This window comes from Callorhinchus milii, unplaced genomic scaffold (genome assembly GCF_018977255.1).
Source record: "Callorhinchus milii isolate IMCB2004 unplaced genomic scaffold, IMCB_Cmil_1.0 Scaffold5, whole genome shotgun sequence".
NCBI classification, from domain to species: Eukaryota; Metazoa; Chordata; class Chondrichthyes; order Chimaeriformes; family Callorhinchidae; genus Callorhinchus; species Callorhinchus milii.
In genome coordinates, this window is record NW_024704746.1 from 8,737,333 (window position 1) to 8,764,759 (window position 27,427).

The 27,427-nt window shown below is 39.0% G+C and overlaps 1 protein-coding gene across 3 annotated transcripts in view; it reads left to right on the forward strand.

Moving 5' to 3' along the window:
• The window catches only part of kifap3a (kinesin-associated protein 3a), a 93,907-nt gene that overhangs the window by 26,657 nt on the left and 39,823 nt on the right, over positions 1–27,427 (forward strand). For all 3 annotated transcript variants that reach the window (XM_042335401.1, XM_042335402.1, XM_007895553.2), the window contains exons 8-14: positions 656–780; positions 2,350–2,448; positions 2,935–3,113; positions 8,263–8,425; positions 20,619–20,719; positions 22,793–22,901; positions 26,180–26,292. In XM_042335401.1, the coding sequence (XP_042191335.1) occupies positions 656–780; positions 2,350–2,448; positions 2,935–3,113; positions 8,263–8,425; positions 20,619–20,719; positions 22,793–22,901; positions 26,180–26,292 (889 nt within the window). The remainder of the gene's footprint in view (positions 1–655; positions 781–2,349; positions 2,449–2,934; positions 3,114–8,262; positions 8,426–20,618; positions 20,720–22,792; positions 22,902–26,179; positions 26,293–27,427) is intronic.

Consider the following 27,427-nt stretch of genomic DNA (forward strand, 5'->3'; position numbering starts at 1 on the left):
TTAACTTCATGGGATGTTTGTGGGATTAACTTAATTGGCTGCTGTGTTTGCCAACAAATACGGTACAATCATGAAGCGTTACAGAAAAACTCTTCAAAGTGATTAATACAAGGATTATTATTGCAGGAAATACATCATACTTATTTTTTGATGAATGTCAATTTTAGTTGAATTGCATCAGAAGATTGTGTTTAAGCCCCAAGTTGATATTTGAGCTCATTGTCTAGGTTGCCCCAACAGTGCAGTGCTGGGGGAATGATGTCCATCTGTTCAAGATGTCAAGGATTACTTGACACTATTTAAAAAGAAAGGTAGTTTCTCTCAGTGTCCTGGCCAGCAATCCTCTTGCTTTCTTGTTTGTGGGACTTTGATAGTGTAATTGGCTTCGGTGTTTGCTTCCATAATAGTCTTGTTAGTAATTACTTGTGAAGATCTTTCAAGACAGTTTGACCTAATAAATCCTGTAAAACTGCATATTCTTTCTTTCTAATTCCAAATCATATAAAGTTGATGAATGTCAAGAATTGTTCCAGTATTACAATATTGGTGACATGAAACTTAGTATGTTTGTTAGAGGAGTACTCCAGAATGAAGCTCTGAAGCGGCCCATCAGTACCTGCAATTTGTATATCTCTTCCTATCTTGTTTCTTGCAGTTTTACTCAGTTTCATGGATTAATTACTCACTACAAAATTGGTGCGCTGTGTATGAACATTATTGACCATGAGCTGAAGAGACATGAACTATGGCAAGATGAACTGCAGAAGAAGAAGAAAGCCGATATCCTTTGTCATGTGGAAGAAAGTACAATCAATTCAACAAGCTACAGTTTCAGCTAGTTTCCCGTCCTTCGGATGAGACGTTAAACTGAGTTCCCGTCTGCCTGTTCAGGTGGATGTTAAAGATCGCACAGCACTATTCAAACAGAGAAGGGAGTTTCTCCCGGTGTCCTGGCCAACAATCCCCCAAATAAAATTGGTCATTCATTTCATGGCTGTTTTGTGGGATGTTGCTCTGTGTAATTGGGCTGCCGCGTTTCACCCAAAAAATACACAGTCAATCCAGTTTCACAGTAAATCCTGCGAAGCGCTTCAAGACATTCTTCCGACTTGATAAGGCGCTATACAAATGTAAGGATTATATTATAAATTCTGCTAAAAGTCACCAATATTTTCATCCTTGTGGGCTCTTGTGAACTACGAGCTGTTGTGTTTCTGTCTTGTATAAAATATTCAAAGTTGCAAATTAAATTAGGTCAGACTAGACTACGCCATTACCTCACCCCTCACGCTGCTGAAACCCTGGTCCACGCCTTTGTCACCTCAAGGCTGGACAATGGGAACTCTCTCCTCGCCGGCCTTCCCGCCACCTCCCTCCACAAGCTGCAGGTCATTCAGAACTCTGCAGCTCGTGTACTGTCCCGCACCAGGCTTCGGGACCACATCACTCCCACCCTCGCTCGCCTCCACTGGCTCCCCATCCCCCAGAGGATTGATTTCAAGATCCTCATCCTCACCTACAAGGCCATTCACGGCCTTGCTCCCTCCTATCTCTCCAACCTACTATCCCCCTACCTACCTGCCCGTACCCTCCGTTCCTCTGGCTCCGGTCTGCTCCACGTCCCCCGCCCCAACCGCCCTACCATCGGTGGTCGGGCCTTCAGCCTCTCAGCCCCCAGGCTCTGGAACTCCATCCCCCAGTGCCTTCGCCGCCTCCTCCCTTTCCTCCTTCAAGGCCGGTCTCAAAACCTTTCTCTTTGACCGTGCCTTCAGCTCCCCTCTCGACTCTCTTCCCCCTCCTCGCTCCCTCCCTTCCCTCCCCTCACCCTGACCATTTCCCCCCTGCTCGGGTCATGACCCAACTGTGCAGCGCCTTGGGACGTCCTCCTGACGTGAAAGGCGCTTTATAAATGGAATCTTGTTGTTGTTGTTGTTGTAGGTCAGCAGGTGCCACACTTTGAAAGCACTTTCTCATGTAGTTACGTTTTGAGAACTTGGCTTTGCTATTTTTTGGTAGAATTCGTAGTTATTTCGGTAAACACAGTTCGGCCTTGGCATAACTAATAAACTAATATCCTGTGCATGTTTTCTCACACTCCTGTGGACAGCTATCTACAGATGATACAACAAGAATTAATGGATGTAAAGTGCTATGAGCAGTTGATATACATTAGTGTTTTTTTCTCAAATGTACACAAATCTGAATGTAATTCAAATGCTTTAATTAATGGAAATTGTTTTATTTGTAAGTAATATTTTCCACATTTAAGATGGAAAAATGTACTTAATGGCAGTGGTTGAATCCAATTGCTTTCAGAACCTCTAGATTCCTTGACTTTTAGTTGTTCACCTGACGATGAGGCTGAAAACCAAATGCTGAAGAAAGAGTATGAGAAGACGTGCAAGAAATACCAAGGTTTAGTCATCAAACAGGAGCAACTGTTGAGAGGTAAGCATTGCCGGTATGTTTAGATGTTCTGCAAAACGTGAGTGCATTGCATCTGTTTCCCTTTCCTCCAATGTTGTCTACTTATGAGGCTCAGAATTCCACCTAGTCTTAACATGCATATAAAGACAATTTTCTCTTAAAATGTAAGATTGTGCAGAATTAAGGATAAGTCTTAAATTCAGTTTTAATTTAGAAACCAGTCTTTTTCTGCAGAAAAGCAGCTTTGAAATTTGTGAAGTTAAGAATTTAGAATGAATCTGACTGACTGACTAATGTTGCTGACTTGTACATTTCTATGGGAGCTATCTTTTTTAAAAAACTGAATCAAGCCTCATTTGCCACTTAAGCATGGATGTATGCAGTTCTGTTATATTAATTATAGCAATAAGCATGTTTATTTATGATCCAGCATTAGTACCAGCATGTTAGTTTATTAAAGAAACCTTGTGTTTCCTCTTTTTTTAACTTGTGCGTACTCTCCATCAGTGGCGTTCTATCTGCTATTGAATCTGGCTGAAGACACAAGGACTGAACTGAAAATGAGGAACAAGAACATTGTCCACATGCTCGTGAAGTCCTTGGACCGAGAGAACTCTGAGCTGCTGATCTTGGTGGTGTCATTCCTGAAGAAACTCAGTGTCTTTGTGGAAAATAAAAATGACATGGTAGGCTAACTCTCCTCGGAAGCTCTCCTATAGCAATTCCTAACATTAAAACCAAGCATTTTATGTAGGATTACACTGAATTTGTAATGCGTTCGTGAAGTTAAGCTAACATGAATATCAAATATGTTATTTACACTTCTAGGCTCCTAAAGAAGCGAATCTCGTATGGTCTTCAGTTTGCTGTGAGCTTGGTTATGATTTTCAGTAGTTTTAAAACAGAATTACGAGGTTATGATAATTCTTTTGGGTAAATGAATGCACTTCACCTTATATTAGCGAAATTGTGTATCAATTTGTGGCCTTCTCTTGGCTGCTCGAAGGATGGTATGATGAAGTGGGAAGATTTAACAAACAAAATTTAATGGGCCATTGTACAGATCATAGTTAGGAAAACTTTATTTAAAAAAAAATTCGCTGATTTTTTCCTTTAATGCTCTCCCTTTTACATCTCTTATAAAGACAAATGTGGTTTGATGGTTTCTCAAAACCTCCCAAACCTCACCCAAGTGTTGACTTCATGAGTATCACATATAATTGGGCATTGAGTGTTGGGAGGGGTAGGCCTATTGACTGAGCGTATGTCATTGTGTGGGTGCATATTCCAGTGCTGTATTCCCAAACAGATAATCAAATATGGGATCTACCTGGTTTGCCCAATACAATGGTTCAGGACTACATTACATAGTGTATTTATTCACTGGGCTTTAGGGCATTCTGCGTAGAATATTTTATTCTACATTATTCAATACATTATTTAGTGCTACATGTATGGAGTGTGCGGGCAGAGGTTGTGAAGGGGAGAGTTACAGCTCCAGATCAGCTTCTAGACAACTGGGGCCCACTGGACCTTTTCCTGTCTCAAGCAGACATACTAGTTTTCAGGATTAAGAGCTTTTGTACAGGACTGTAACATTTTTCCTGTGTACATGGAGAATAATGTCACCTTCATTTCTTGGACATTATTTAAATGCAAGTGAAATGTTATAGTTTTTAGTGCGCAGGGGGGAGGACATATCATGTTAATGTAACTCATAAATTTTCCAGCCATTTCAAACTTTTTTCTAATCAGCTTTGGAAGTTTTTGAAAAGTCACACCTGGAAGTAATCCCTACGTGTGTACCTCAAACATTCATCAAAGCTGAACCGTGAACAGTTGTTTCAAATCTTGCCACTTCACTCAATGCAGGTTTGTTTAGTGTTGAATTATGGCGAACTTCTTAACTGTTTACAAGCCATGATTTGTGCATTTCACCATGACCCTCCAAAGGAGCCATGCTGTTTGCTTGTATTTTGGACCGAAATTTGGTCAAAAATGATTAATGGCTGCGGATATCGATAAGGCATTTTTGCTTGAAAGCATGAGTTGAAAATAAAACCTTGGGGAAAATGTTAATTCTGTACAAATAGTTTTTAATGAAGTTGCTCATTTTAGGTTTCATGCATTTAACTGCATGTTGGTGTCAAGGGAAGTCTTTATTCGTTTTGTTCGTTGGCACGTTGGCAACCGAGCTGGCTGTACTTTGACTGAAAGCTGATTAATCAGCTTCATATTTTATAATTAACAATAGTGGAGCCTCATGTGCAGTGCTTGCCAAATGGAGCATATATACTGGGCATAACTAGGAGATGAGAGACGAGAGATTTAAGTTTTTCACTGTGCCGGAGTTTAATTTCAGGCCACTGAGGATTGTAAAACAAATGGGAGTTTCTATTATGCTTCCCATATGTTTTATGTTAACCAAAGTTTTAAATGCAGTTTACTTATTAAACATTAATAACCTTGAGCATTAAAAGTACATTAAGAGTAATTGTCACATGCTTTCTAATTTTTTGTTCCTGGGGGGCATTAAAATGTAAAACATTTTATTACACATTTGGATTACACAGGACTATTTTGAACACCCTAAATGTTTTGCAATGATGTGCTGAATCTTAACTCAAATGTAATTAAATCCAGCTTTTCCTCAATGGGTCTTGTCATTAGCCTAATGATTTTGCACCAAGAAAAACCTGTAAAGGCATTAAACACTGTTTAGCGCTGAAATTGAGTTGTAGGAGAAGTGATTTGGACACGCAGATGTTTCAGGTTAGACCCAGATGATCTGTACATGGACCCTAGCATGTGGGGCATCCTTGCAAGTTCTGAATTTGCTTTTCAATGCACCTGTGAACTCGTGATGCAGAATTCACTGCTGTAGATTGAGATTGAACAAAGTAAAAACTTGTAATTGAATTAAAGTGGGGAATGGTGAATAGCTGAGTACTGGCAATTTACTGCATTCAGCCTCAGGCTTACCGATTTAAAAACAACTGCTTTCCTTTAAACTCTTATTGGTCCATAAGTTTAACTAGGTAAATTCCCAATTTTTTTATATATGCATCAGCAAATATTGTTCTGCAGGTAAATAAGTGCATTACTCTAGACCCACGGGTTTAATACAGCACACGAAAATGAAAGTTACAGTATGTTCAATTTTAACCCATCTTAGTCAAAAGTTGGTTTTAATAGAGTAGTTTTTAATGTGGTGAATGTATGTACAGCATTCCTTTAAGAATGGAGCAGAATTACAAAGCCAGTCTGTTTCTCTGCAGTGTGTATTTGTTGGAGAAGATTCCGCAGGTTGTTCTGACTCAGAACAGCTGCCTTGCAATCTTTTTCTATCTGGTCCTGAGTTAGATTTGCACATAGTGTATAACAATGCAGTAAATTAAAAATTACATCTGGTGCGAATTTGGTTCTGGCTATTGAACAGAGTATGTGACAGTAGTGTTTTTCTCCAGGTCAGAGCTATTCAGCTATAAAAGAAGCTGCTTTTGTCGTGCACATTTAAGATGACAATGAAAAGAGCTAATTCATGTTACTGAAAGAATGATGGCAATGTAATGATGAATGAACTTGCAGGTTTGGTTTCTTTACCTGTCCAGCAAAGTATAAATCAGAACCTTGGCGGGACAGTTCAGAAGTATATTTTTTAGAGTTGGCATTTGAGTGTTTCACATTTTAATTAATTCAGCGGAAGGTACAAGGATTATCACTACTTGTGGCATTCTTGCAAGAGATACAACCCTTGAGCAGGAAGAGAGCTGCTAGCATACACTTTGAAATTAGTGCTTGATGTAAATTGCACTGTCCATTTCCCACTAACTAGTCAGCACCATGTATTTGCCCTTTGAACAAGCTGGAGAATTATTTTTATTTGCTTTGTTCTACGCATTAGGCCTTTCGGAAAAGTTATGTTTGGATTTTATTTGGTATAAAAAAAACATTTTGCTTCTGAGTATTTTTGAAAATATTGAATAAATAGAAGATGATAAAGGATAAGTAAAGTACGGCTGGAGTGTGGTCTTGCATTGATGTTTGTGGAATACCCAGTGCGAATTCCTGTTGTCATGCAGTTCATTTAGTTCTTAAAAACTGAGTGCTATTTAATAATAATAAACCTTGCATGTGATATAGCACTTTTCACGTCTTCTAGACATCCCAAAGCACTTCACAGAATATACTGTAAAGTGAATTGACTGTATATTTGTGGGCGAACGCGGCAGCCAATTGCGCACAGCAATGTCCCACAAACAGTCGTAGATTGAGAATGACCAATTTATTATTGTTTTTGTTATTTTGGAGGGATTATTATTATTAGACGTATGGAGTAAGGAAACTTGCCCAAGGTTTCGCCCTCTGCCTGGAATTGAACTCAGGTCTCTCACTTGCAAAGCGAGTGCTCTAACCACTGAGCTACAGGACTCGTGCGTTACTTTCTCAGTTCTTCTGAAGTGCATGTCGCCCTCTATCAGTTCTTGACTTTTTAATTTCTTTCAGTATTTCTCTTATACCTCGACCAAATGACGAGGGCTGGGACTGTCGGCAGTGTTGGCTAACAATACAACCAATCTCAACCCTGCCCATGCACACAAGCCGTTTTTCCTAGTGTTCATCTGAAGCCCATTAAAGTTCCCCAGCTACAAAGCTAGAATAAGCCACTTAAGAGTTCTAGCAGTGAACAGGATTTGAACCTGGGACCTTCGTAGACTGTATGTCTCCACTCTTAAGCGATGGCTGGACCAATTGAGTCATCGAGGAAGTCCACTATTGATTATACTTGTCTGTTTTTATTTTATGCAATTAAAAATGCTGCCTCTTAATAAACTATTATTTTGCAATCCATTGAAATATCCTGGTTATAAACAATTTTGATAACAAATGTATTAGTTCTTGTTTGTGAATTTTGACTATGATTTAAGATAACCCTCAGGGAAGGTGTGTGCTCTGGGAGGATTTTTAGGGGAAAAGATTTTTCCCCTAACGTATGCTTGCTCTACACTTTTGCTTTTGAGGAAAAGCAAATTCAGATGTACTTTAGCTGCTCATTTATTGTTACCAAATCCTGGCATCATTTAACAAGTATATTGTACAATATACAGTGTATTTTTTTCACAATCATAAAAAAGCGTTTGATCTTTCTCCTGCAAAGACTTGATCAAACTCCTGTTGTGAAAACTATATTTTTAGCCACCTTAACCCTCGCCACAGAACATTTGCTTTTCAGGTGTCTGAATCCTCAACTGTTTGTGTGGCACTGAATTAGATGATGTGGCGCTTTTTAACCCTTTGAAGGCTGTAGGAAAATAAACCTACAATCGCAGTGAGTAAAGAAATGCAAGGTGCCAGGTGTTTTCCTTTAGTCTGCACAATGACTGTTCAGAATTCTCAGTCATTTACACAGATGTATGACAAAGTATTTATTTCTTGAACTCTGCAATGAAACTCTTGAGTACTTTGAGGATTGTATTACACCACCATTTTCTTGGCTTTGCAAGATCAAAATTCTATCACTCCTAGCAGGAGAACAAATGTGAAGTGGGAAGCCTGGCTTATACTTGCCACTCTTCATCTCATTAATTGGTAGCTGTCAAACTAATGTGCGCAGAACTCTGATAATGGGTCTTTATTTAAAAGTAAATAGTGGTGAACCCCACTACTTGGTGAACCCTCCTCCTCGGTTGTTGAGGGAATGTGCGCCATTGCTGAGCCACGCCACTCAATGCGCAGAAAAGATTTCCAGTCTTATTAATATTGTACTTTTTTTCCCCTAGAGAATCTTATCCATAAGAAAACTATGTTCATTATCTTGGTCCTGTTTACCCACAGGTGGAGCTGAACATCATTGACAAGTTGGCCAAGTTGGTGCCTTGCGAACATGAAGACCTTTTGAACATTGCCCTTCGCTTACTGCTGAACCTGTCATTTGACACCGGCCTTAGGAACAAGATGGTACAAGTGGGGCTGCTGCCCAAACTGACAGCTTTATTAGGTACTGTTTTGTTTTAAAAGTGATAAGTGACAGACTATCTTTTTAACTTTACATCTGAACTTTAAAATTGTGTTAAATTTGATCTGCACTCTTAAAGTAGAATGGATTTTCCTTTAAAGGGACTATTTTTGAAATGCAGTATTTGACAACATAAGCAAAATAATGATGGGACATTCTAGCTTGATTACAGAGGTTCTGGCCATTCTGCTGAGTCTTCGAAGGAGGACCTTATACAGCTACATAAAATTTCAAATGGGATTGAAAAAGTAAATCCAGAACAATGTATTAGACAGCAGAAGTTTAGAGTTGTAAAAGGCAATTTCAGTTCAGACACCAGGGTATTTTTCTTTTCTCAGAGGCTAATTAGGGCTGCCAAGAAGTATAGTTGAGGCCAGGGCATTGGACTCAAAGTAGCTTGATGGGAAGAATGTAGAGTGGGTTTTGTTTTGTTTCAACCCGCCCCCCCTTTTGTTGTACGCCACTATCACATCTTTAACCCATCAACTAACACATTCTCTCCTTTGTCTTTTTTGTCGTCTTTGTCTTCCTTGTCCTAACTCCCCCTCTCAACTTGTCCTTAAAAACCACTCCCTCCCAACATGCCCCAGTTCTGACGAAGGGTTGTGGACCCAAAACGTTGATTCATCTTCCTTTCTCCATAGATGCTGACTGATCTGCTGAGTTTTCCCAGCTCTCTCTGTTTTCGTCAAACATTTATTCCTCTTTGCAATAATCTGAAAGCAGGGTGATACTGCTGGAGAATAGTGCCAACCGATAAAGCTAATGTTTTTGGGACATTTTGTTATTTTAACCCATTGAAAATTGTGGAATATAGAAAATGAGCAAATCTTTTGTTGCAGTTTTCAATAATATTGTGTGGAAGTGAAAAATAACTTTGTGAATGCGAAGTTCAGGGCAAATCTTGCAGTGTTTGTTTGACAAGATTGAAGTGTTGATTTTTAAACTCTGTCTCTCTCCTTCAGTAAGATATGCTGGCAAGTTCTTGCTGTAGCCTGCTTGTTGACGCAAGTACTAGCTGAAATTGACCAATTTCCCAATGGGATTGAACAGTGCCCTCTCGTGGCAAACCACGCATACCACTGCTTCATTCCTGTGGGTATTACTTCACTCGCTAAAGACCAGCTGTCACAGATTGCGTAATATGTTAATTGCTGGACTGTTGAGTGCATCATAACCACAAGCCTGACTATTAAAACCAGTATAGTTTTTGGCACGTGAAATGAAACTAAAATTATAACCTTCCTGGCGATGGCGTTGTGAACATTTCCAGACCTAGGGGTAGCTAATTGGAAGCTGTGACAAATACTTTTAGTTCACTATAGGTTCAAGCTTTATTTTTGTCACAAGGGTGCCAATTTGCTGACTTGACATTGGCTTTAAAAGGAAGATTCATAAGCTTGACTAATTGGAACTCGAGTCAGTAAACAAGGACTCATTTGTTGCAGTTCATACTACACGAGCCACTAACCCGTCTTTAGCTCATTTCAAGGCAAAAGAGCGTTTTAGGCTCAGTAACTAAAGCCTCTAATTGGAGTGATCAAGGCCATGACTAATGGGGCAGGTTTAAATGGCTGCAATGTGAGTGCTGCTGTATGATGGCAGCCGGTTTGGGAATAGGATTTTGATGCATTCGGATACTGTTGGAAATACTTTAGCAACTTTAACTCCCGCTTTACAAGGTCAAAGGGATATTTTTTGAGATTCATTGCTTTGACCCACTGGTCTCCACGATGCATTGAATTGAGCTCATGGCTCAGTGAAATAGCTGCTGGTAACTGCTGTCCACTCCACGGACTTAAGTAGGTAGAAACCCATTGTCTAGTGTGAAACAGCTGTACAGATCTAAATAGTACCAGTGTCCAGCCATGGTTTATGCTGATCCCAGCTAGGACGTAAGAGCAGCTATACTTTTGCTTCTCTATCCCTGAGCCAGGACTTCAAATATTAATCACTTTTTGATAAAGTAATGGAGAAGGTGGATGAAGGTAGTACAGTTGATGTAGTTTATATGGATTTTCCAAAGGAGTTTGATAAAGTGCCACATAAGAGACTTGTAAGCAAAATAGAAGCCCACAGTATTAAAGGGACAGTGGCACCATGGATACAGAACTGGCTCGGAGACAGAAAGCAGAGAGTGGTGGTGAAAGGTTGTTTTTCTGACTGGAGGGAACTATGCAGTGGTGTCCCCCAGGGGTCGGTATTGGAACCACTGCTGTTTTTGATCTATGTAAATGACCTGCACTTGGCTATAGAGAGTACAATTTCCAAGTTTGCAGATTGCAGATACTAAGCTAGGAAAAGTAGTAAACAGTGAGGAGGATAGTAGCAGACTATGAGAGGACATAGACAGACTGGTAAAATGGGCAGATATGTGGCAGATGAAGTTTAATGTGGAGAAATGTGAAGTGATGCATTTGGGAGGAAGAATGAGGAGAGGCAATATAAGCTGATGGTGCAATCTTAAAGGGGGTGAAGGAGCAGAGACCTGGGGGTTCATATAAGTAAATCTTTGAAGGTGACAGGACAGGTAGATAAAGCTGTTTAAAAAAGCATACAGGATACTAGGCTTTATAAGTAGGGGCATAAAATACAAAAGTCAGGAAGTTATGACAAACCTTTTAAAACACTGGTTAGGCCTCAGCCAGAGTACTGGGTTCAGTACTGGAAACCACACTTTAGGAAGGATGTCAAGGCATTGGGGAAGGTGCGAAGGAGATTTACCAGGATGGTACCAGGAATGAATGACTTCAGTTATCAGGAGAGACTAGAGAAGCTGGGATTATTATCCTTGGAGCAGAGAAGGTTAAGAGGAGACTTAATAAAAGTTTTCAAAATTATGAGGGGATTCGATAGGATGAACAAGGAGAAACTATTTCCACTGGCTGGTGGGTCAGTAACCCGAGAACACTGATTTAAAATAGTTGTGAAAGAAATAGAGGGGAGGGGAGGAGAAATTTTTTCACGCATTGAGTTGTTCGGATCTGGAATACATTACCTGAAATGATGGTGGAAGCCTATTTGATAACAAATTTTAAGAGAGAAGTAGATAATTAATTGGGGAGGACAAGCTTGCAAGGCTATGGGGAGAGAGCAGGGAATTGATTTGGATAGCTCTTTTCAAGGAACCGGCGCATACACAATGGGCCGAATGCCCTCGTTCTGCGCTATATGATTCTGTGATCCCTACATTAACTTGGCAGCAGTGCAGTACTTCTGGAAAGTGTGCAGACCTCTGTGGAGAATTGGATTGGGCTCAGTTCTGTTGCTTCACAGTCACCTAGGTGGATAACAATCCTTGTCTGGCCTCCCACATAAAGAATGGAAAGTTAAACGTCTCTGAGCCAATCCCCTGCAATCTCCACATGCACCAAAATGAAAGAGGGACATCTCAGTTCTCCACTACATGTACCTCGCCCAAGCCGATCGATACTGGTGTAAGTGCAGCCAGCAGGGCATACTTCACATAGCTCTAGGCAAAGATCATAAAAGCCAAGGATACCATAATTGGTCTTGCTCTTCCTTTCGACCCTCTGGATCCAACCCCATTCACATTCAGCTACTGCCAACTGGGCAATGATCCCTTGCCATTTGTGTGTTCAGGCAGGACACATTCTTAGTAGAGAGAAGCTGAATCCCATGGAAGAGCTCTGGGTGCTATATAAATACAAGCTGTTGTTGTTTGATGAGCTAAAGTTCAGCACCCAGTCTCTTCATCTTACCAGGAACGTGGGCCAAACATCTTCCAGGCAGATCAGATGGTACATAGGCTGTTGTGCCTGTTGTAAGACAGCAGCAGGAGATATGGGCCTCCTTTCTATGTGCTCACTCTCTCAATCCTGCACTTCAGCATCCTCCACCAGTGTTCCATGTAATTGCAAAGGACTAATGATCAACCAATTCCCCAAAGTCTACCTCTTTTCCAAACTACTTGGGCACTACAGTCCACCCAGATCCTTTGGCTCCCCTCAGTAACCAAATCAGCCTAAGAATGACCACAGCCTTGCCAATGAGCAATGATGCCCTAATATACTGAACAGTTACGACCAAAGTCCTCACCTTTGGGTGGCATGCTGAAGAAGTGAAAAAGTACTGTATAAATTTCCAGTGTTGGAAATTTCCCATCATTAGCTTTTCTGTGACTTTAGAAACATGACAGTCAATTGACGCAGGGTTCATGCCTTTGGTTGTGTTCTTAAACAGTCACTCCACTATATAGTATATCCTGTGAAGCGCTTCGAGACGTCTCATTAATGTGATAAGGTGCTATATTAAATGCAAGGGTTATCATTATTATTCTGCTTTTCCTAACACCTAACGAGCAATATAACATTTGCAGCCTCATCCCATTGCCCTCAAGAAGCCTAAAAATTCTACCTAGTCTGAACCTTCCAGACCATTTTGTCTTAAAAATTTAAGATTGCCCAACATTGTGAACAAATCTTAAATTCAGTCTTAATTTGGTATCTGGCTTTTCTCTGAGCTTTAAGAAAAAAGGGCTTCTGGGATGAGACACAATTTGAGAATTGAGCTCAGTTCTGTGCTGTCTTAAATTCTAACACAGAATGGTTACACGCTCAAAGTAAGTGGAATTTCAGGCCTCTAATCCTACAGTGTGCTGCTGTATAACCAGGACACAATTTTCTACACAGTTCCAGCCCATTTTATGACCTAATTAGAGCTCAAGTTTTATCTGCATTTTTCTCTAAATTACAGTGAATTTGACAATTAGATTAAAGACCCATTTTATTGTCGGTTTTTAGATACTAGATGAGCTAAACTCATATAATCTGGTTGACAAAGTCAAGTCCACATCAAGGGGTCATGGTCTCAAGCTCAGGAGAGGGAAGGTGAACAGACAGTTTAAGTTTAACAGCCTATGCACAGGATGATGAGTCTGGAGATTAGTTCAAGGAAGCCAGTAGAAATGAGTACTGTTGATGATTTTAAGAGTGAATTAGATGGGTATGGGATAGGGAGAGTGGGAGGAGAGAGAGTTAACAAGTGGTATTTTATAAAATGCAACTAGGTAGCTTTTCGGTTCTGCCTGTTTATGATATGATTTGTTTCTGGCTGAGTGGCTAGTTTTTAATAGTCTTTTAATCTATTAATATCTAATAATTTCACCTATTTGCTTCCTGACTCATTGCTATTGCCTGCCTACCAACTGTTTTCTATAACACTCAGCAGGTTACCAAAGTCTTCACCTCCTATATCAAACCTGCAGTGTTTAATGCAGCAGTTGACCATCATGTCTAAACTGAATTGATGGTTGCATGTGATATTAGGCATTGGTCTTCCCACTGTGAGCACATTTTATAAAGGCCACGAGCATTTGTTTCTCAAGTGTGTTATTGCATATCTGTGTCTTCTGCACCTCAATATTATTTTCTTTTTCATAGAGTGGGTATGTTACAGTACAGCAACTTGCACTAATATAGTGCCTTCCATATAGGGTAAATGTCTCAAGGGCTTCATAAAAAGGCGATGGGGAGGAAACAAGGAGGAATTTAGGAGGATTGACCGGGGGGCAGCCCCGATGGTGTAGTGGATAGAGTTGAAGTTTACAGACTGGGAGCTTGCTGATTTTAATCCATACTGTTTGCTGGTCTCAGTTGTAAATGGTTCAGTATAGGGCATCTATTGTCAGTTGGCATTAATGCTCGGCGAAATCTGTGACACAACCATCCTAACCTTGTGACTGAAGAAGGCTGCAGAAAGGCTGTGCTATGGGGGGGAGGGGGGGAAATCAGACTTTTATTTTAAAAAAGCATCAAATGTTATAACTCTAATCTAGTCCATTACTGGATGTGGTGTTAAAATCTGTCAATTCCTAAGGATCAATATCTGTTTATCTAGGATACTACTAGTCTATCTAATTTAGTTCATGTAAGTATTGCCAAAATGGGTTTAAGTGCCTCACCAGACGTATGGGGATAATTAATCTTGCAGATTACTATAAAAGAGACCCTTATTGCTACTGTAGTTCTTCTTTAGTTTTAATAGACCATTGCTTGTTATTTTTAGGGTCCAATCTTTTACTATTCGGCTTATAAACAATCATACATTTTTCCTGCAAATGAAGTGAGGTAATAGCAGGGGTCAGATGTGGCAAAAACCCTAACTAAAACCATCTGCCACAGCCGGTGGGGGTGCAGTAAAGTTGTTTCGGGATTGCTTGAAGTTATTGATGGCAGTAAAATTTATGCTTCCTCCTGTTTTCTCAATTAAATGGAGATGCATTTTTTTTCTCCTGGTGTTGGGCTGGGCACAGATGGTTTCAATAGATTGTGTGCAAATATTGCCTGAGTCTCTCTCTTTCTCTCTCCACAGTCACAGATTACTTAAAAAGCATACGTTTTACTAATAGGCTGTTAATATGAAGTGTGTATGAAACCAGCATTTAAACCAGAGTATCCCTTTCCAATGACTTAACTCATCCAATTCAGTATGGACTTGCTAACTATGTTCAGTGAACCTCAGTTGAATTGGAAACTGCAATCAAATAAATGACTTGAGAGTGAGAATTAATTTAAAATAGTGCTTTTTAAATAGTCTTTCACGTAATAAAATCCCATCTTGCTTTATTTACACCCAAAGCACATTGTGCTAAACTTTAAAAAAAAGTGAAAATAGTTCTAGGAGGAGAGAAAGTGAAGCTATCTTATTGCCCAGTTATTGCCCAGTTGCTGATTTCTCCCCAGTAGAGGGGTGGGTATCTATTGTAGTACATGTTAGAAATAATAATAATAATCTTGCATTTGCAATAGTGCCTTATCATGTTGTTGCCATCTCAAAGTACTTCACAGAATATACTGTAAAATGAGTTGATTGTATATTTTGTGAGCAAAAATGAATTATCAGTATGAATATAAAAATAACATATCAATATAAATACAAAAATAAAATGTAAACGTCAGTGTTGATAATGTGACTGTCCTACTGATTTCTCATTGAGCAACAATATCTTTTGGATACATATGTAAAGCTCAAGTGTAAAAGTATAACAAGAATGCCAGTAAGCACATATTGCACATGGTTTTTTTTAGGTTTTTAGTGGAATAGATCAGAAACAACTCCGACAAGTAAGCAAATGGCTTTGTTTTGATTTGCTTATACATGAAAATTCATTGTTTTAAATGTTATACCTTTTAGTTTTATCACTCTTACTTTCGATGAACCAAGCTAGGTTGACCTAGACACTGATCTTTCAACAACAACAGCAACTGCATTTATATAACACTCTTTATGTAGCATAGAATCTTAGGGCACTTTACACAGACCAGGTTGGAGGCCGAATAAGGGAGATGGGAGAGGTGTGCTATGCTAGAGGCCATCTGCCCAGCTCCTTTTAACCTAATGGTTGTCTTCATGCACACAAACTTAAAACACCACAGAATACTCTGCACACCAATTTTGCTGTTTGTATTCTGTTCCTAATGTATGCTAGAATGGATGGGATAAATACAGCACTGAGATGGAAGGCCTTTTACTTGCAGACCAATAATTCAAAATAAATTGGCAAATAACCTTAATCAACAGCAATCATCTGCATAATTACTGATTCTGACCTCTCGCACTGTAAATTCCTATTATTCTATGATTCCTCATGCTTGTGTGTTCGGCTGGCCACTGTTAACTGCTGGTTATGGTGTGCTAGGTCAGTGTGTTTTTTAAGCCCAATTGTTCCATCAAAGCTTGAAAACAGCAACCTGGGTTATGAGCTGTGTAAAGTGGTCCAAGATGCTATCTCACATAAAGGGTGTTTTATAAATGCAAGTTGCTGTTGTTGTTGAAAGATCAACATCTGGTTCAACCAAGCTTGGTTCATCGAGAGTAAGAGAGCGATAAAACTGAAAAAGATAAAATTGAAAACAATGAATATTCGTCTGTTAATAAATCAAGCCAAAGACTACTTAATGAATGGCAGTTCATTAAGAATTGTCAATGAACATGAGGCTGTTCTTTGGCAATTCTTAAAGTATTCAACTTGGCAGGCAAGAAACACGCTCTTCTCGCTAAGTGTAACTCCTTTGGCTATAAGCATGTAAATTAGAAAATCTAAGCACTGCTTTCAGTGGAGCACTGGAGGAATTGGGGAGTCCAGTCTGATCACTGAAACATCATGTTTTAGTACCGACCCTTGAAAGCATGAACACAGCACCCTGTGTTATGAGCTGGTTAGGTTTAACACGATTATTCTTGTGGAGAAGAGTTGATGGCACGAGAGTTTTAAAGCTGCGCATCTGTATTTTTAATTGGAAACAGAGAACCTAGATTTAAATATTTCAACTATTACACTTTATTTGTGGATTGACTGAAACCTGCCTTAATTGAAATGAAGAAACTTTCTTGTGGGAGGGTGAATAAGAGCTGATTGAGGAGACAGACAATTCTGTTTTGAAAGGTGACCCTTCAGCACATAAACACTTCATCTCAATCAGCTTGCCATCTGTGATTCCTGAGGTGAAGCCTTTTTTGGTCATGCCCGTCTCCGTCCATTGATGACCCAAATAAAACTTGATTGTATGCTTTTGATTTGTTGAATCTTTGCAGCCTGCATTTTTGATGCTGTGAAATAACCTGGTGTTTCAACACACGGTGCTGAAATTGAATGCAAAACCTTAACGTTTTGCAGGGGGTTCTAAACAAAAATGATGAATTGAGTTTGAAAACAGGACAAAGGCAATTTGTCTTCCTCCCCACCCTTCCTATAGAATGATTCTTCGTGATTTCAGTGAGTGAGTGGAAGCAGAGATTGCCTTATACTGCTCGTCCAGTATTGTATTGCACTGAGATCGCTATCTTTTACTACCTCAGTTCAGGAGATAGCAAACACAATGAGTTTTTCTGATGGGGAGAGTTCTGTATTTCTGTCTGATCCACTGTTGAGTGTTGAAGGTACATACTGTATTTTAATCTTTGGTTTTACAGTGGTGTACAAATAGATGTGGTTTACAAAGGCCCTATTATAAGTTGTATTGTAAATTTCAGTAAAAAATTTTAAAAATTGCACTTCATGTGATTTCTTGCAATGAAAAATGCATTTTCACTAAATTATATGATAATAAAAATAGTTGCATTTAACATAACGCATGTTGGGAGGACATCTCAAAGTGCTTCACAGGAATATTGTAAAGTGTAGTTATTGTGTATTTTGTAGGTCAATGGGATGCCTTTTAAATGTGTCTGTTTGCACATCTCTATTGGGGTGAAGGAAAGTTCAGATTTTTTTGAAGTCCAGATGAAGTTGTGACATAATTAATACTAATCACATTTGATATATTGCCTGATCATGCCATCAAGATGTTTCCAAGTGCTTCACAGGATTTTACTGTGAAGTGTAGTGACTGTAATTCAGTTTTATGCTTATTGAGTGCACATAAGGAATGTTTGTAATATGTGAATTGGATAAGTGTGGCTTATTTAGATGTAATTAGCACGCTCTTTATTGCATGGTTCTAAATCATGTAAATGACATTACAAGTTGTATACTTTCCTGGCCATTCGCCTGGTTTCTGCGGTCACTGGCGAGTCTGTAGATTGGATGTTGTTGCCAATTCTTTGGCTCTATTTGCGCAACTGATTGCCGCGTTTCGCCCACAGAATACACAGTCAATCCACATTACAGTATATCCTGTGAAGCGGTTTGAGATGTATCAATAACATGATGTGGTGCTATATCAAATGCAAATGTTAATATTTGTGGGCGTTCGCCCACAAATATACAGTCAATTCACTTTACAGTATATTCTGTGAAGCGCTTTGGGACGTCCTCCTGACGTGAAAAGCGCTATATCAAATGCAAGGATTATTATTATTATTAATATTATCTGTTCCACACGGGTAATAATAATAATAATCCTTGCATTTGATATAGTGCTTTTCAGTTCTTCTAGACGTCTCCAAGCTCTTCACCGAATATGCTGTAAAGTGAATTGACTATATTTGTGGGCAAAATGTGGCAGCCAATTGCGCACAGCAGTGTCCCACAAACAGTCGTGGATTGAAAATGAACAATTTATTATTGTTTTTATTTTTTGGAGGGATTATTATTAGGCGTGTGGAGTAAGGAAACTTGCCCTGGAATTGAACCCAGGTGTCTCGCTTGCAAGGCGAGTGCTCTTAACCACTGAGCTACAGGACTCCTAAACAGGGTATTCACTAAGATGTAGGAATCCATGTAGAGATGGGAGCAATGATTCATTCAGGAGTACACACTACACGTTAATTGGAATGCAAGATTATTCCAGCTGCAGTGAACACTTGAGCAGACATGGCATGAAGGACAAGTGTCAACTGATTAACACTGTATTTCTGTTTCTTTGCCATGTGTTAACATTGAGTCAAATGTCCATTGCTAATCCCTGGGGATTGAACAACGCTGTTTTCTTCTATACCAAGACCTCATCCCTTGAAACAAAACCCAGAAAATGCTTCAAGTGCACTGCAAGTCGATCAGTATCTGAGGGAGAAACTAGGTTAAAGTTTGGTGTGCAACACTGGGTTTTGATGAAGAATGGCCTTCGAAATGCTAACTTGACTTTTTCTTTTACCTGCTGTGCATTTTGGTTTGGATTTCCAGCAACTGCAGCTTTTCTAAGGTGTACAAGCACATTTAGCTGGGACAAAGGAAACGTTTCTAACAGGATATTTGTAATGAGGTTTGACTATAATAAATCGTATGTAATATTCATTCTGACCTTTTCATTGTAGCCAGTATTCAACATTTTCTCTTTGTTCGGTTTCCAATTATTATTCACTTTTCTCTCATTTCAATCTCGTTTCCTTTTTTTCTCCTCTTTTATGCAGTATTTCGTCCACAAAACGTGCAGTCAATTCACTTCACAGTATATTCTGTGAAGTGATTTGATGTCTCGAAGACGTGAAAAGGTGCTATATCAAATGCAAGGACTTATTATTTGGAGTCTGAGATAGCTGCAGTATAGCTAATATATAGCTAACTATATTCTTTGGACTTTTTTGCCAACTGTACATTGCATCCAATCTTGATATCAAAGCTCATAGAATAAGCACTGTCGGGGGCTGGGGGTGGTGGGGGATTTGTCTCTTCATTTTCTTACTTGAGAATCCTATGAAACTAAAGGTGGGAGCACTGAGGTCATTCAGGAGCCTGAATTTCACATGCATCACATTGCTTTGTGAATAAAACATAATCCAGTTTGCTTTGTTCTTAGAGAGATAGTTGGATTGGTGCGCTTTGGATACCAGTGTGAAATCAGTATGGAAAGTTCATAAGGATATTGTAGTGACAACATTATATTGGTATTTGTCCTTTACAGCAGCTGAATGGATGCCTGCAGATCTTAGCAGGGCCGTATTTCTTTGAGAACTGGCTCTCCTCTATAAACTTTAACAGGACTTTAGCAGGCACTGGGGAGAACTGCAATGGTCCATTACAATGACTTAATACAGTATAAATATATTCTGGGTGCATTCTGCACTTTTCACATGAAGGTTAGTGATGTACTCTTTTTAGGAGAGTGTTTTATGGGCCTGATTAGTTTTGCAGAATGTTTGAAAAAGCTTGCTTCTCCTAAGGGTTAAATGAAACCAAATGTAGCAGATCAGGGTTTAATGTAGCAGAAGTAGTTATTTTTATATAAAACAAAAGGTGGAAGGACTGATTCCCATCATGTTCCACCGCCCTCACAAGTTTTTGGTGGAGTGTTAAGTTTGGCATTGAATCTGATAAAGAATGGAACTGGAGAGTCAAACTAGACAGGACCATAATAAAATTTGTATTTGTAAGTAACTATTTGGATACAAGTTTTGCTGGGAGGGATAAAAAAAATAATTTGATCACTTAATTTAGAACTATAAATTATTCCAAAACGATTAGTGGGCAGAGGGACACTTCTGTTCGCAATTGGCTGCCCCGTTTCGCCCACAAAAATATACAGTCAATTCACTTTATAGAATATTCTGTGAAGCGCTTTGAGACACTTTGATATAGTGCCTTAGTGATAAGGCACTATATCAAATGCAAGGATTATTATTATAGATGTAGGAACTCTTGTGTTGAGTTGGATAGATAGCTTCAGCAAAGAAGACCTTTTTCAAATATAAATGCTTAATTTGTTGATGTCTATGGGTGTAGGGAAGGCAGGACCTTTAATGTGGGAGATATTTAATCTTATCTCTTCTATTTCAGGAATTGAAAACCACAGGCAGATAATCATGTGTATTCTGTATCACATCACCATGGATGACCGCTTCAAATCCATGTTTGCATACACTGACTGCATCCCACAGGTACAGAATCTATCTGCATGAGTGATTCAATCAGACACTTTGGCTGTTGCGTGGCTCGCAGTGGTTGGAGAATAATGCATCAAAAATACATCTTGATCCAGAATGTTTGAAAGGAGAGCAGCTTTGCGGAAGAAATTCCTGCCAGGAGTTTTTTTTAAGCTCCCTCGGTTATTTCAGGCTTAGTGGGGAAAAAAAGTTGTATGTTTCTAAGTTTTTCTGTCAAATATAACAGACGATGTTACAAAGTGCAAGTGGGGAATGCAAAACGTTTGTGGTCTTGGAACTTTACCCAAAGGGTATTTATTTATCAGCACTGATCAAAAGTAATACCCATACAGTGATGTAATGGTGTTATTTAAAGCCAGATGCATTATAATAGAGTATCTACTCCTCTGCTGGATATCTAGGTTTTATAGAACTATTGTTTCAACGCTTCCTTTTGATCTTTCCTTTCTCTCTCGCTAATGGAATGCTGCTGAAAGTCCTCTCTTACAGCACCCTTTGCTCTTTGAAGTCATTATCTGCCGAACTTCATAAACCAGTCGATCAGATCAAACGGTAGGCCCGGGAGTCATTGGTCAGTGTAGAGATTTTGGAGGAAAGCAAGTTTTCTGGCGTAATCATTCAAAGATGTTGGAGGGGAAGGTGTGTGGATGTGGGGAGTGCAGGGTTGGCCTCTGGTTGCTGGTAAATAAGTGAAGTCAGGTGCCAGAGAGTCTAGACGGAGTGATTTCAGCCTGGGACTGTGGTATCTGATACTCAATATGGGAATTGTCTGAAGGAATACCACTGCTTCTTCACTCCAGATTCAACATCTAAGTACCTTCCTGCTAAATCAGTGACTGACGACAATAACCACATTTTAGACTGGGAGCGCTTTCTTTTTGGTATAATTTACTGCTAGTGTCGTGCTTAGTCTCTCCCTGATAATAATAGGAATAATCAGCAGAGTTTTAGTAGTGTTTGCAGGTAAGTTGTGGCCTTGTCTTTGCATTAATTTGCAGCTGATTTGTAGAAATATAAAGAATGCAGAATCTTACTCCAGAGTTGGTTTGAAGTGCAAACACCCAAACGCTTGTCAGAGTTGAATTCTGGCCAACAGAGGAGATTCACGTCAGAACAGAACAATTTCTCCGGTAAAAAGAAAATTTATTTGGAGAATCTGAGAACAAAAACTGCATAAATCACTCCTCTTGTTTAACTGTTAATCTGTAATCACAATTCAGGTTGAATGTTTGCTTTATTGCCTGATGCTGCTCTCTCTATTTTTTTCAAACAAATCCTGTCTGCTGCTTTCTTCGTAGAATCGTAGAATGTTCACAGCAATTGAAGGAGACTATTCGTCCCATCTTTCATCTGCTGGCACGCAAAACAGTTGTATTCTCTTAATTCAAAACATTGAAGGTGGTTTATGTTTTTGCCCCTGCCAGTTTTCCTAGGCTGTTTGCAGTCGCATGTGCTTCTCCGGAGAATCCAACTGAGCCACAGATAATTCCCTGAGAGCCCAGCGTGTCACTCAGCGGTTAGCTAGTAGGATGTAAAGAATGGGTAACAAAGCCGATCAGGGATCTATTTCTGTCATCCCAGGAAATCCCTCCTCCACATTCCCAACCCTGGAAGGGAATTTCGTTTGTTACTTCCACATGGCTTTGTGCCCACTAGTCCAAGTAGAAGAGATAACGGCCAAGATCCCCAAGCTTGACAGTGCCATCTAATGGGTTTAGTTAGAACTCTATATATTTTTCCATAGTTTGAACCTATCAGGCTCAGTTCAAATGGCCCCCAGCACCCAGGTCCCAGGATGAATAGTTTGTTCACAATCAAACTAAGCTAGCATATGAAGATTTGTACAATATCAACAAAAGATTTATACTTTTGTCAAAACTGCTTGTTTGTTCTCTGAATTTTCGAGTATGATTGTACATGTAGAACATCCTGAAAGATCCATCAGGCTTGTACAGCTGGTTAGTTCCTGTGAATGGCTTCCTAGTGTAACACAGTAACCTAGGAGAGATGCAGTAACATTTGAAAGCAATTGCAGAGCTTGACGTCTGAGTGCTGCTCTTTTGACAGCTAATGAAGATGTTGTTTGAATGTTCAGAAGAGCACATCGATATGGAATTAATATCCTTCAGTATCAACTTGGCTTCCAACAAGAGAAACGCACAACTGATCTGCAAAGGTAAGAAACCCATCTGTCTGACACCCTCAGAACAATCTGGTCACATAGCGGCAGATTATCACATTTGTAATCCAAGTGGAAGAGATTTGTATTTGTGAAATACTTCACTATTCTTAAATGTCTTTTTAAAAATATAAGGAGTAATACTTTTATATAGTGTTATGCATCCTGTGGCATGGACATTAGGACTGAGGTAGATGTGCTGACTGTTCAATGCTGCCTTTTCTTTGCCTCCATACTTCCATGGGATGCACGTGGCACGGTGATTCACTGAACACATGACATGATTGCCTAAGCTGTGCAATAACACAAACTGTACTACGGGTGAAGGCTGAGAGATGCACCTGAATATCACAAGACTTTTTTTTTGCCCTGTGGCAGTTGCAAAAATAAGCATTGATGTTTCGAGCCAAAATCGCTGCCATTGCGTGATGACACCATACAATTCCTCACATATCCTGTTGCTGTGGTAGCAATTTGTTTTACTGAAATAAAAGCAAATTTATAGAGGAAGCAACTGATCTAACTCCAAAAAGGCTTCTGGCAAGTGCAGCCCACAGAAATGTGGCTGCTTTTCATTGCAGGTGGAAGCAGGCTTCCAGGGCAACTCACAATATTAAAAAGTGGTGTGTGTTTATATATATATATATATATATATATATAATATATACACGCACACACATTTGTTCTGAAGTTCTCAATCCCATGTTGGAACTTGCAGTAAAATTGTAATGGTCACACGCAGGCGTGAAAAATGCTGCAATTGCGTTTCAGCTGCCACGTATTTGAGAATAATTTGAGAAAGACGTGTCTGTTCACTTGAGCTGATAAAAGGAAGAATAACAGATTTGAACACTTGCAAGCAACTTGCAGAGTCTTTTCAATCTACTGTACTTCACTGAATGTTTGAAGTCCAGAGGAGCACTTAACGTTGATTAACCTCCTGTTTGTATATCACCCAGACCTTTGGATGTCTGTCTTGGTTGTCGCAAGTAATATCTGGTTTTGCCAGAAAACTACAAAGACCCTTTATTTCAGGTGTGACTATTTTAAATTTACCAATGTTTGTTCTGCCTGATTTATAAAGGATTTTTATTTGAAGTCAAAAGAGGGTTACTATGTTGTCACCAAAAGTTAACAGGTGCTTGCTTATAAGTGAAGATTTTAAAGTTGACACCAAGTAAAACATTCCTGTTGGGGAGTGATCAATAAAGTAGATACCCCCCAACACACCCACTGTTTCACCTGAAAATTGGCAAATGGCCAACCTGCTTCTGGATGTCTGAAGTAGTGCAATCTAAACCTTTTAAAATGTCTGTTCCTTAGAGCTGTTTAAACCCAGGAAAGTAGATTACTACCTGGGTATAAGTTGAATTCACTCCACCATCGAACATTCCCGAAGTGGAGTTACCTCGAATTAGCTCTTGGCTGTTTCAAAGCTTTAATCCTCGCAAAAGTTAATGGAGCTTTAGATGGCTTTCTTCCACAATTCTCCCCTCCCCCCTCCCCACAACAGACAGCTTTTAATGTAGGAGGAAGCAGTGCCAGATAATTTATTAAAGGCAGAATTCCTTGATTTGGGGAATTAATTGAAACATAAGAGGTTTCCTTCGAAGAGGACTTGGAACAAAATGTCCTCCCTCTAGTATATTTTCCTTTTAATGTGGTAACAATGTTTGTGTCTTTCTGATTTGTATGACAGCAACCGTTTGAAGTGGTGAGGTTGACTAGAGGAATCTAGTATTTATGGTGATCGTGTTTATAATGCTATTTATAATCTAGTAAATTTGAAGCATGGGCTCATTCAATTTAACTTCAACACTATTGAACACAAACACAGATTAACAGGAACAGATTAGATTAGGTGACTAGCTTAGATTAGTATCTTTTTCCCAGACGGCTCAATTGACCATTCGATTGCCTTGCTAATGATTGGAGATGCTATTCGCTCCTTTGGTCATGCAGTGGAAAGTTGTGGTCTCCTCAAGGATAGGATCTGATTGAGAAAGTGAACTAACTGGATGTTAACACTAAACCAGCTGGACTGATGTAACTTAATTTTTATCAAATGTTAAATATGCCCATTTGTATTTAACATTTGAACCGGCCTCCCGTTATTAAATTATATTGACAAAATTAATTACAATTTGTATTAATAATAATTTAATGAAATTAATTACAAACCAGAAACATTCTTACTTTATGTGCTTGCTTGTGGCAAAATCCCACTTGTATTCTTCAGGTGCAAACTCTATGCCAGGTGCGTGCATCCACGACTAACCAGGTCTTCAGGCAACCACACTAGTTGAGTGTGATTTTCTGCGTTGTGCAGAGGGGCATTCAGTATTGCTTTCAATGGAAGTTCCTGAAAACTGCAGGTTGCAAATGCCAACTAGCGTTATCGGTTATTGAAAACTGCTGTGAACCCAGTGTAATTTTTTCAAGAAACCTAAGGTTGTTAGAATATCTCCCCCACGTCCCCCCTAAAACAAACCACCCATATCACTGTGGCAGCTGCTGCTGTAATATAATAGATGGGTGAGCTTATTAAACACATTTGTGGATTTAACACTCACATTTTCTTGGTAGTTCACCTATAACCTATATTATTAACTTATCGCACCAGTAATTTTATAATGTTCCACCAAACACCTTTTGCCTTTAAATTTCCAGTATGGAGGTTCTTTTTTGCTAATCCTTGCTGATATTTCTTTGCGGTTCACATGATTTGGGACACAAGGAGTTACCATGTTACCTGGTGTCTGCTTTTGGAGGAACATGTGGAGTTCTCAAACACTGGTGTCACAGCCCTAACTGAGTTTAAACGCACCAATACTAGACTACTTTTCAACAATAATCTATGGAGTAACTTTCGATTTTTCGGGTTTATATTTTTTAAGTCCTTTATATTCTCTGAATATACATACTTTTCATGCTTATAATCTTTGTTGAATTTTTACTATTGTACTGAAGCAATGTGCAGTTTCGTTTTGTAAACAAATGTGATATCTCATTCCAAGGTAACTTCATATTTTTAAATAGTTTCCATGTTAACTTTCCTTAAGTGTGTATTTTTCCAATTTTTTTTTAAATTGACCAAATGAACGTTTGTAATCCCTTGATTTAAAATGTAGTTATTCCTGTTTACTTACAATAGCAAATAATTGACGTGGAACATGCTTAATCAGGAAACTGCTGAAATCGGTACATGCCTAATCATATTATTTTGCTGAGAAAATTGACTCAAGATGGCTAACTTTGAACATTATACATTTTAGGAAATGGGCTGAGAATGCTAATGAAAAGAGCCTTCAAATTCAAAGATTCACTACTGATGAAAATGATCAGGAACATTTCTCAGCACGAAGGTCAAACCAAAAATTTATTCATTGTAAGTATGGGGGAACGTATTTACTTGCAAGTAATCAGGAGCTCGTGTAGGGCTGTGTTTTTATTCCGTGTGCACGCATATGTGGTTAACTAAAACTAACTTGATAACGAGTGGTTGTTGCAACATCTCTTCCTTCCCTTCCCCCACCCTCAAGATGATCAGCATGCAAATGGATTGCTTTTTAAACCAGTACAATTAGTCTTTCACGGTCTGCACAATTTAGGAGACTGGCAGTCGCAATCTCCTATGGTATGAATTGTTAGTGTCTGTGCCCTGCTCCTTTTAGATCATGATAAACTTATATATGGAACATTCCAAGAGTTCTTCAACTGAAATGATCAAATAAGGTATTCAGTAGAGCACAGGTTCACAATAAGATTCTAATTTTGGAAAGAATTGAGATCCTGCAACAGCAAAATGTGCCTCATTAATAGTATCTAAGTCCCCAGGTTTGTGCTTCTTTATGTTTAAGCCACATTTAATCAGGCTCAAAGGATTCAAAGAACATGATTTGTTAATGTTAAGAATGCTAGAATTCTTAAGCATTTATCTGTAGATAAATGCAAAAGGTGCGTCAATATTGCTGATGTACTGTACGTAATATTAGTAATAATCCTTGTATTTGATGTAGCACCTGTAACGTTTAGCGTCTAAAAGTGATTCACTAGTAAGTACTGTTAAGTGTAGTGACGATTTGTAGGTGTACGTGCAGCCAATTTACACATAGCAAAGTCTTCAAATATTATTTTAATTTCAATGTCCTGTGATCGAGTGGATATCATTTGCCTGCAATGCAGCATGTTTTTCCTGTGTTATTTATTAACAAAGGGGAAATATATCCAGGTCTCTGGTAAACATTTTGCGATTCCAATCTAGCTCAGTCCTTTATATTTGAGATTACTGAATCCACTTGTTATTAACAAAAGTTTTCTTATTTAGTTTTATTGTTGCCTGCCATCTATGTTAATTTCTTTACAAACCTCCATTTCGAATGTGCAGATCCTTACCTTGTGCAACGCCCTCCAGCAACAAAAATGTATCCAATGTTTTAAAAATTAGTCCAATGATAATTACATCACCACACATCAGTATATTCCATTAAACATCCCCTTAAGGAAGAAATTATGTTCAATTT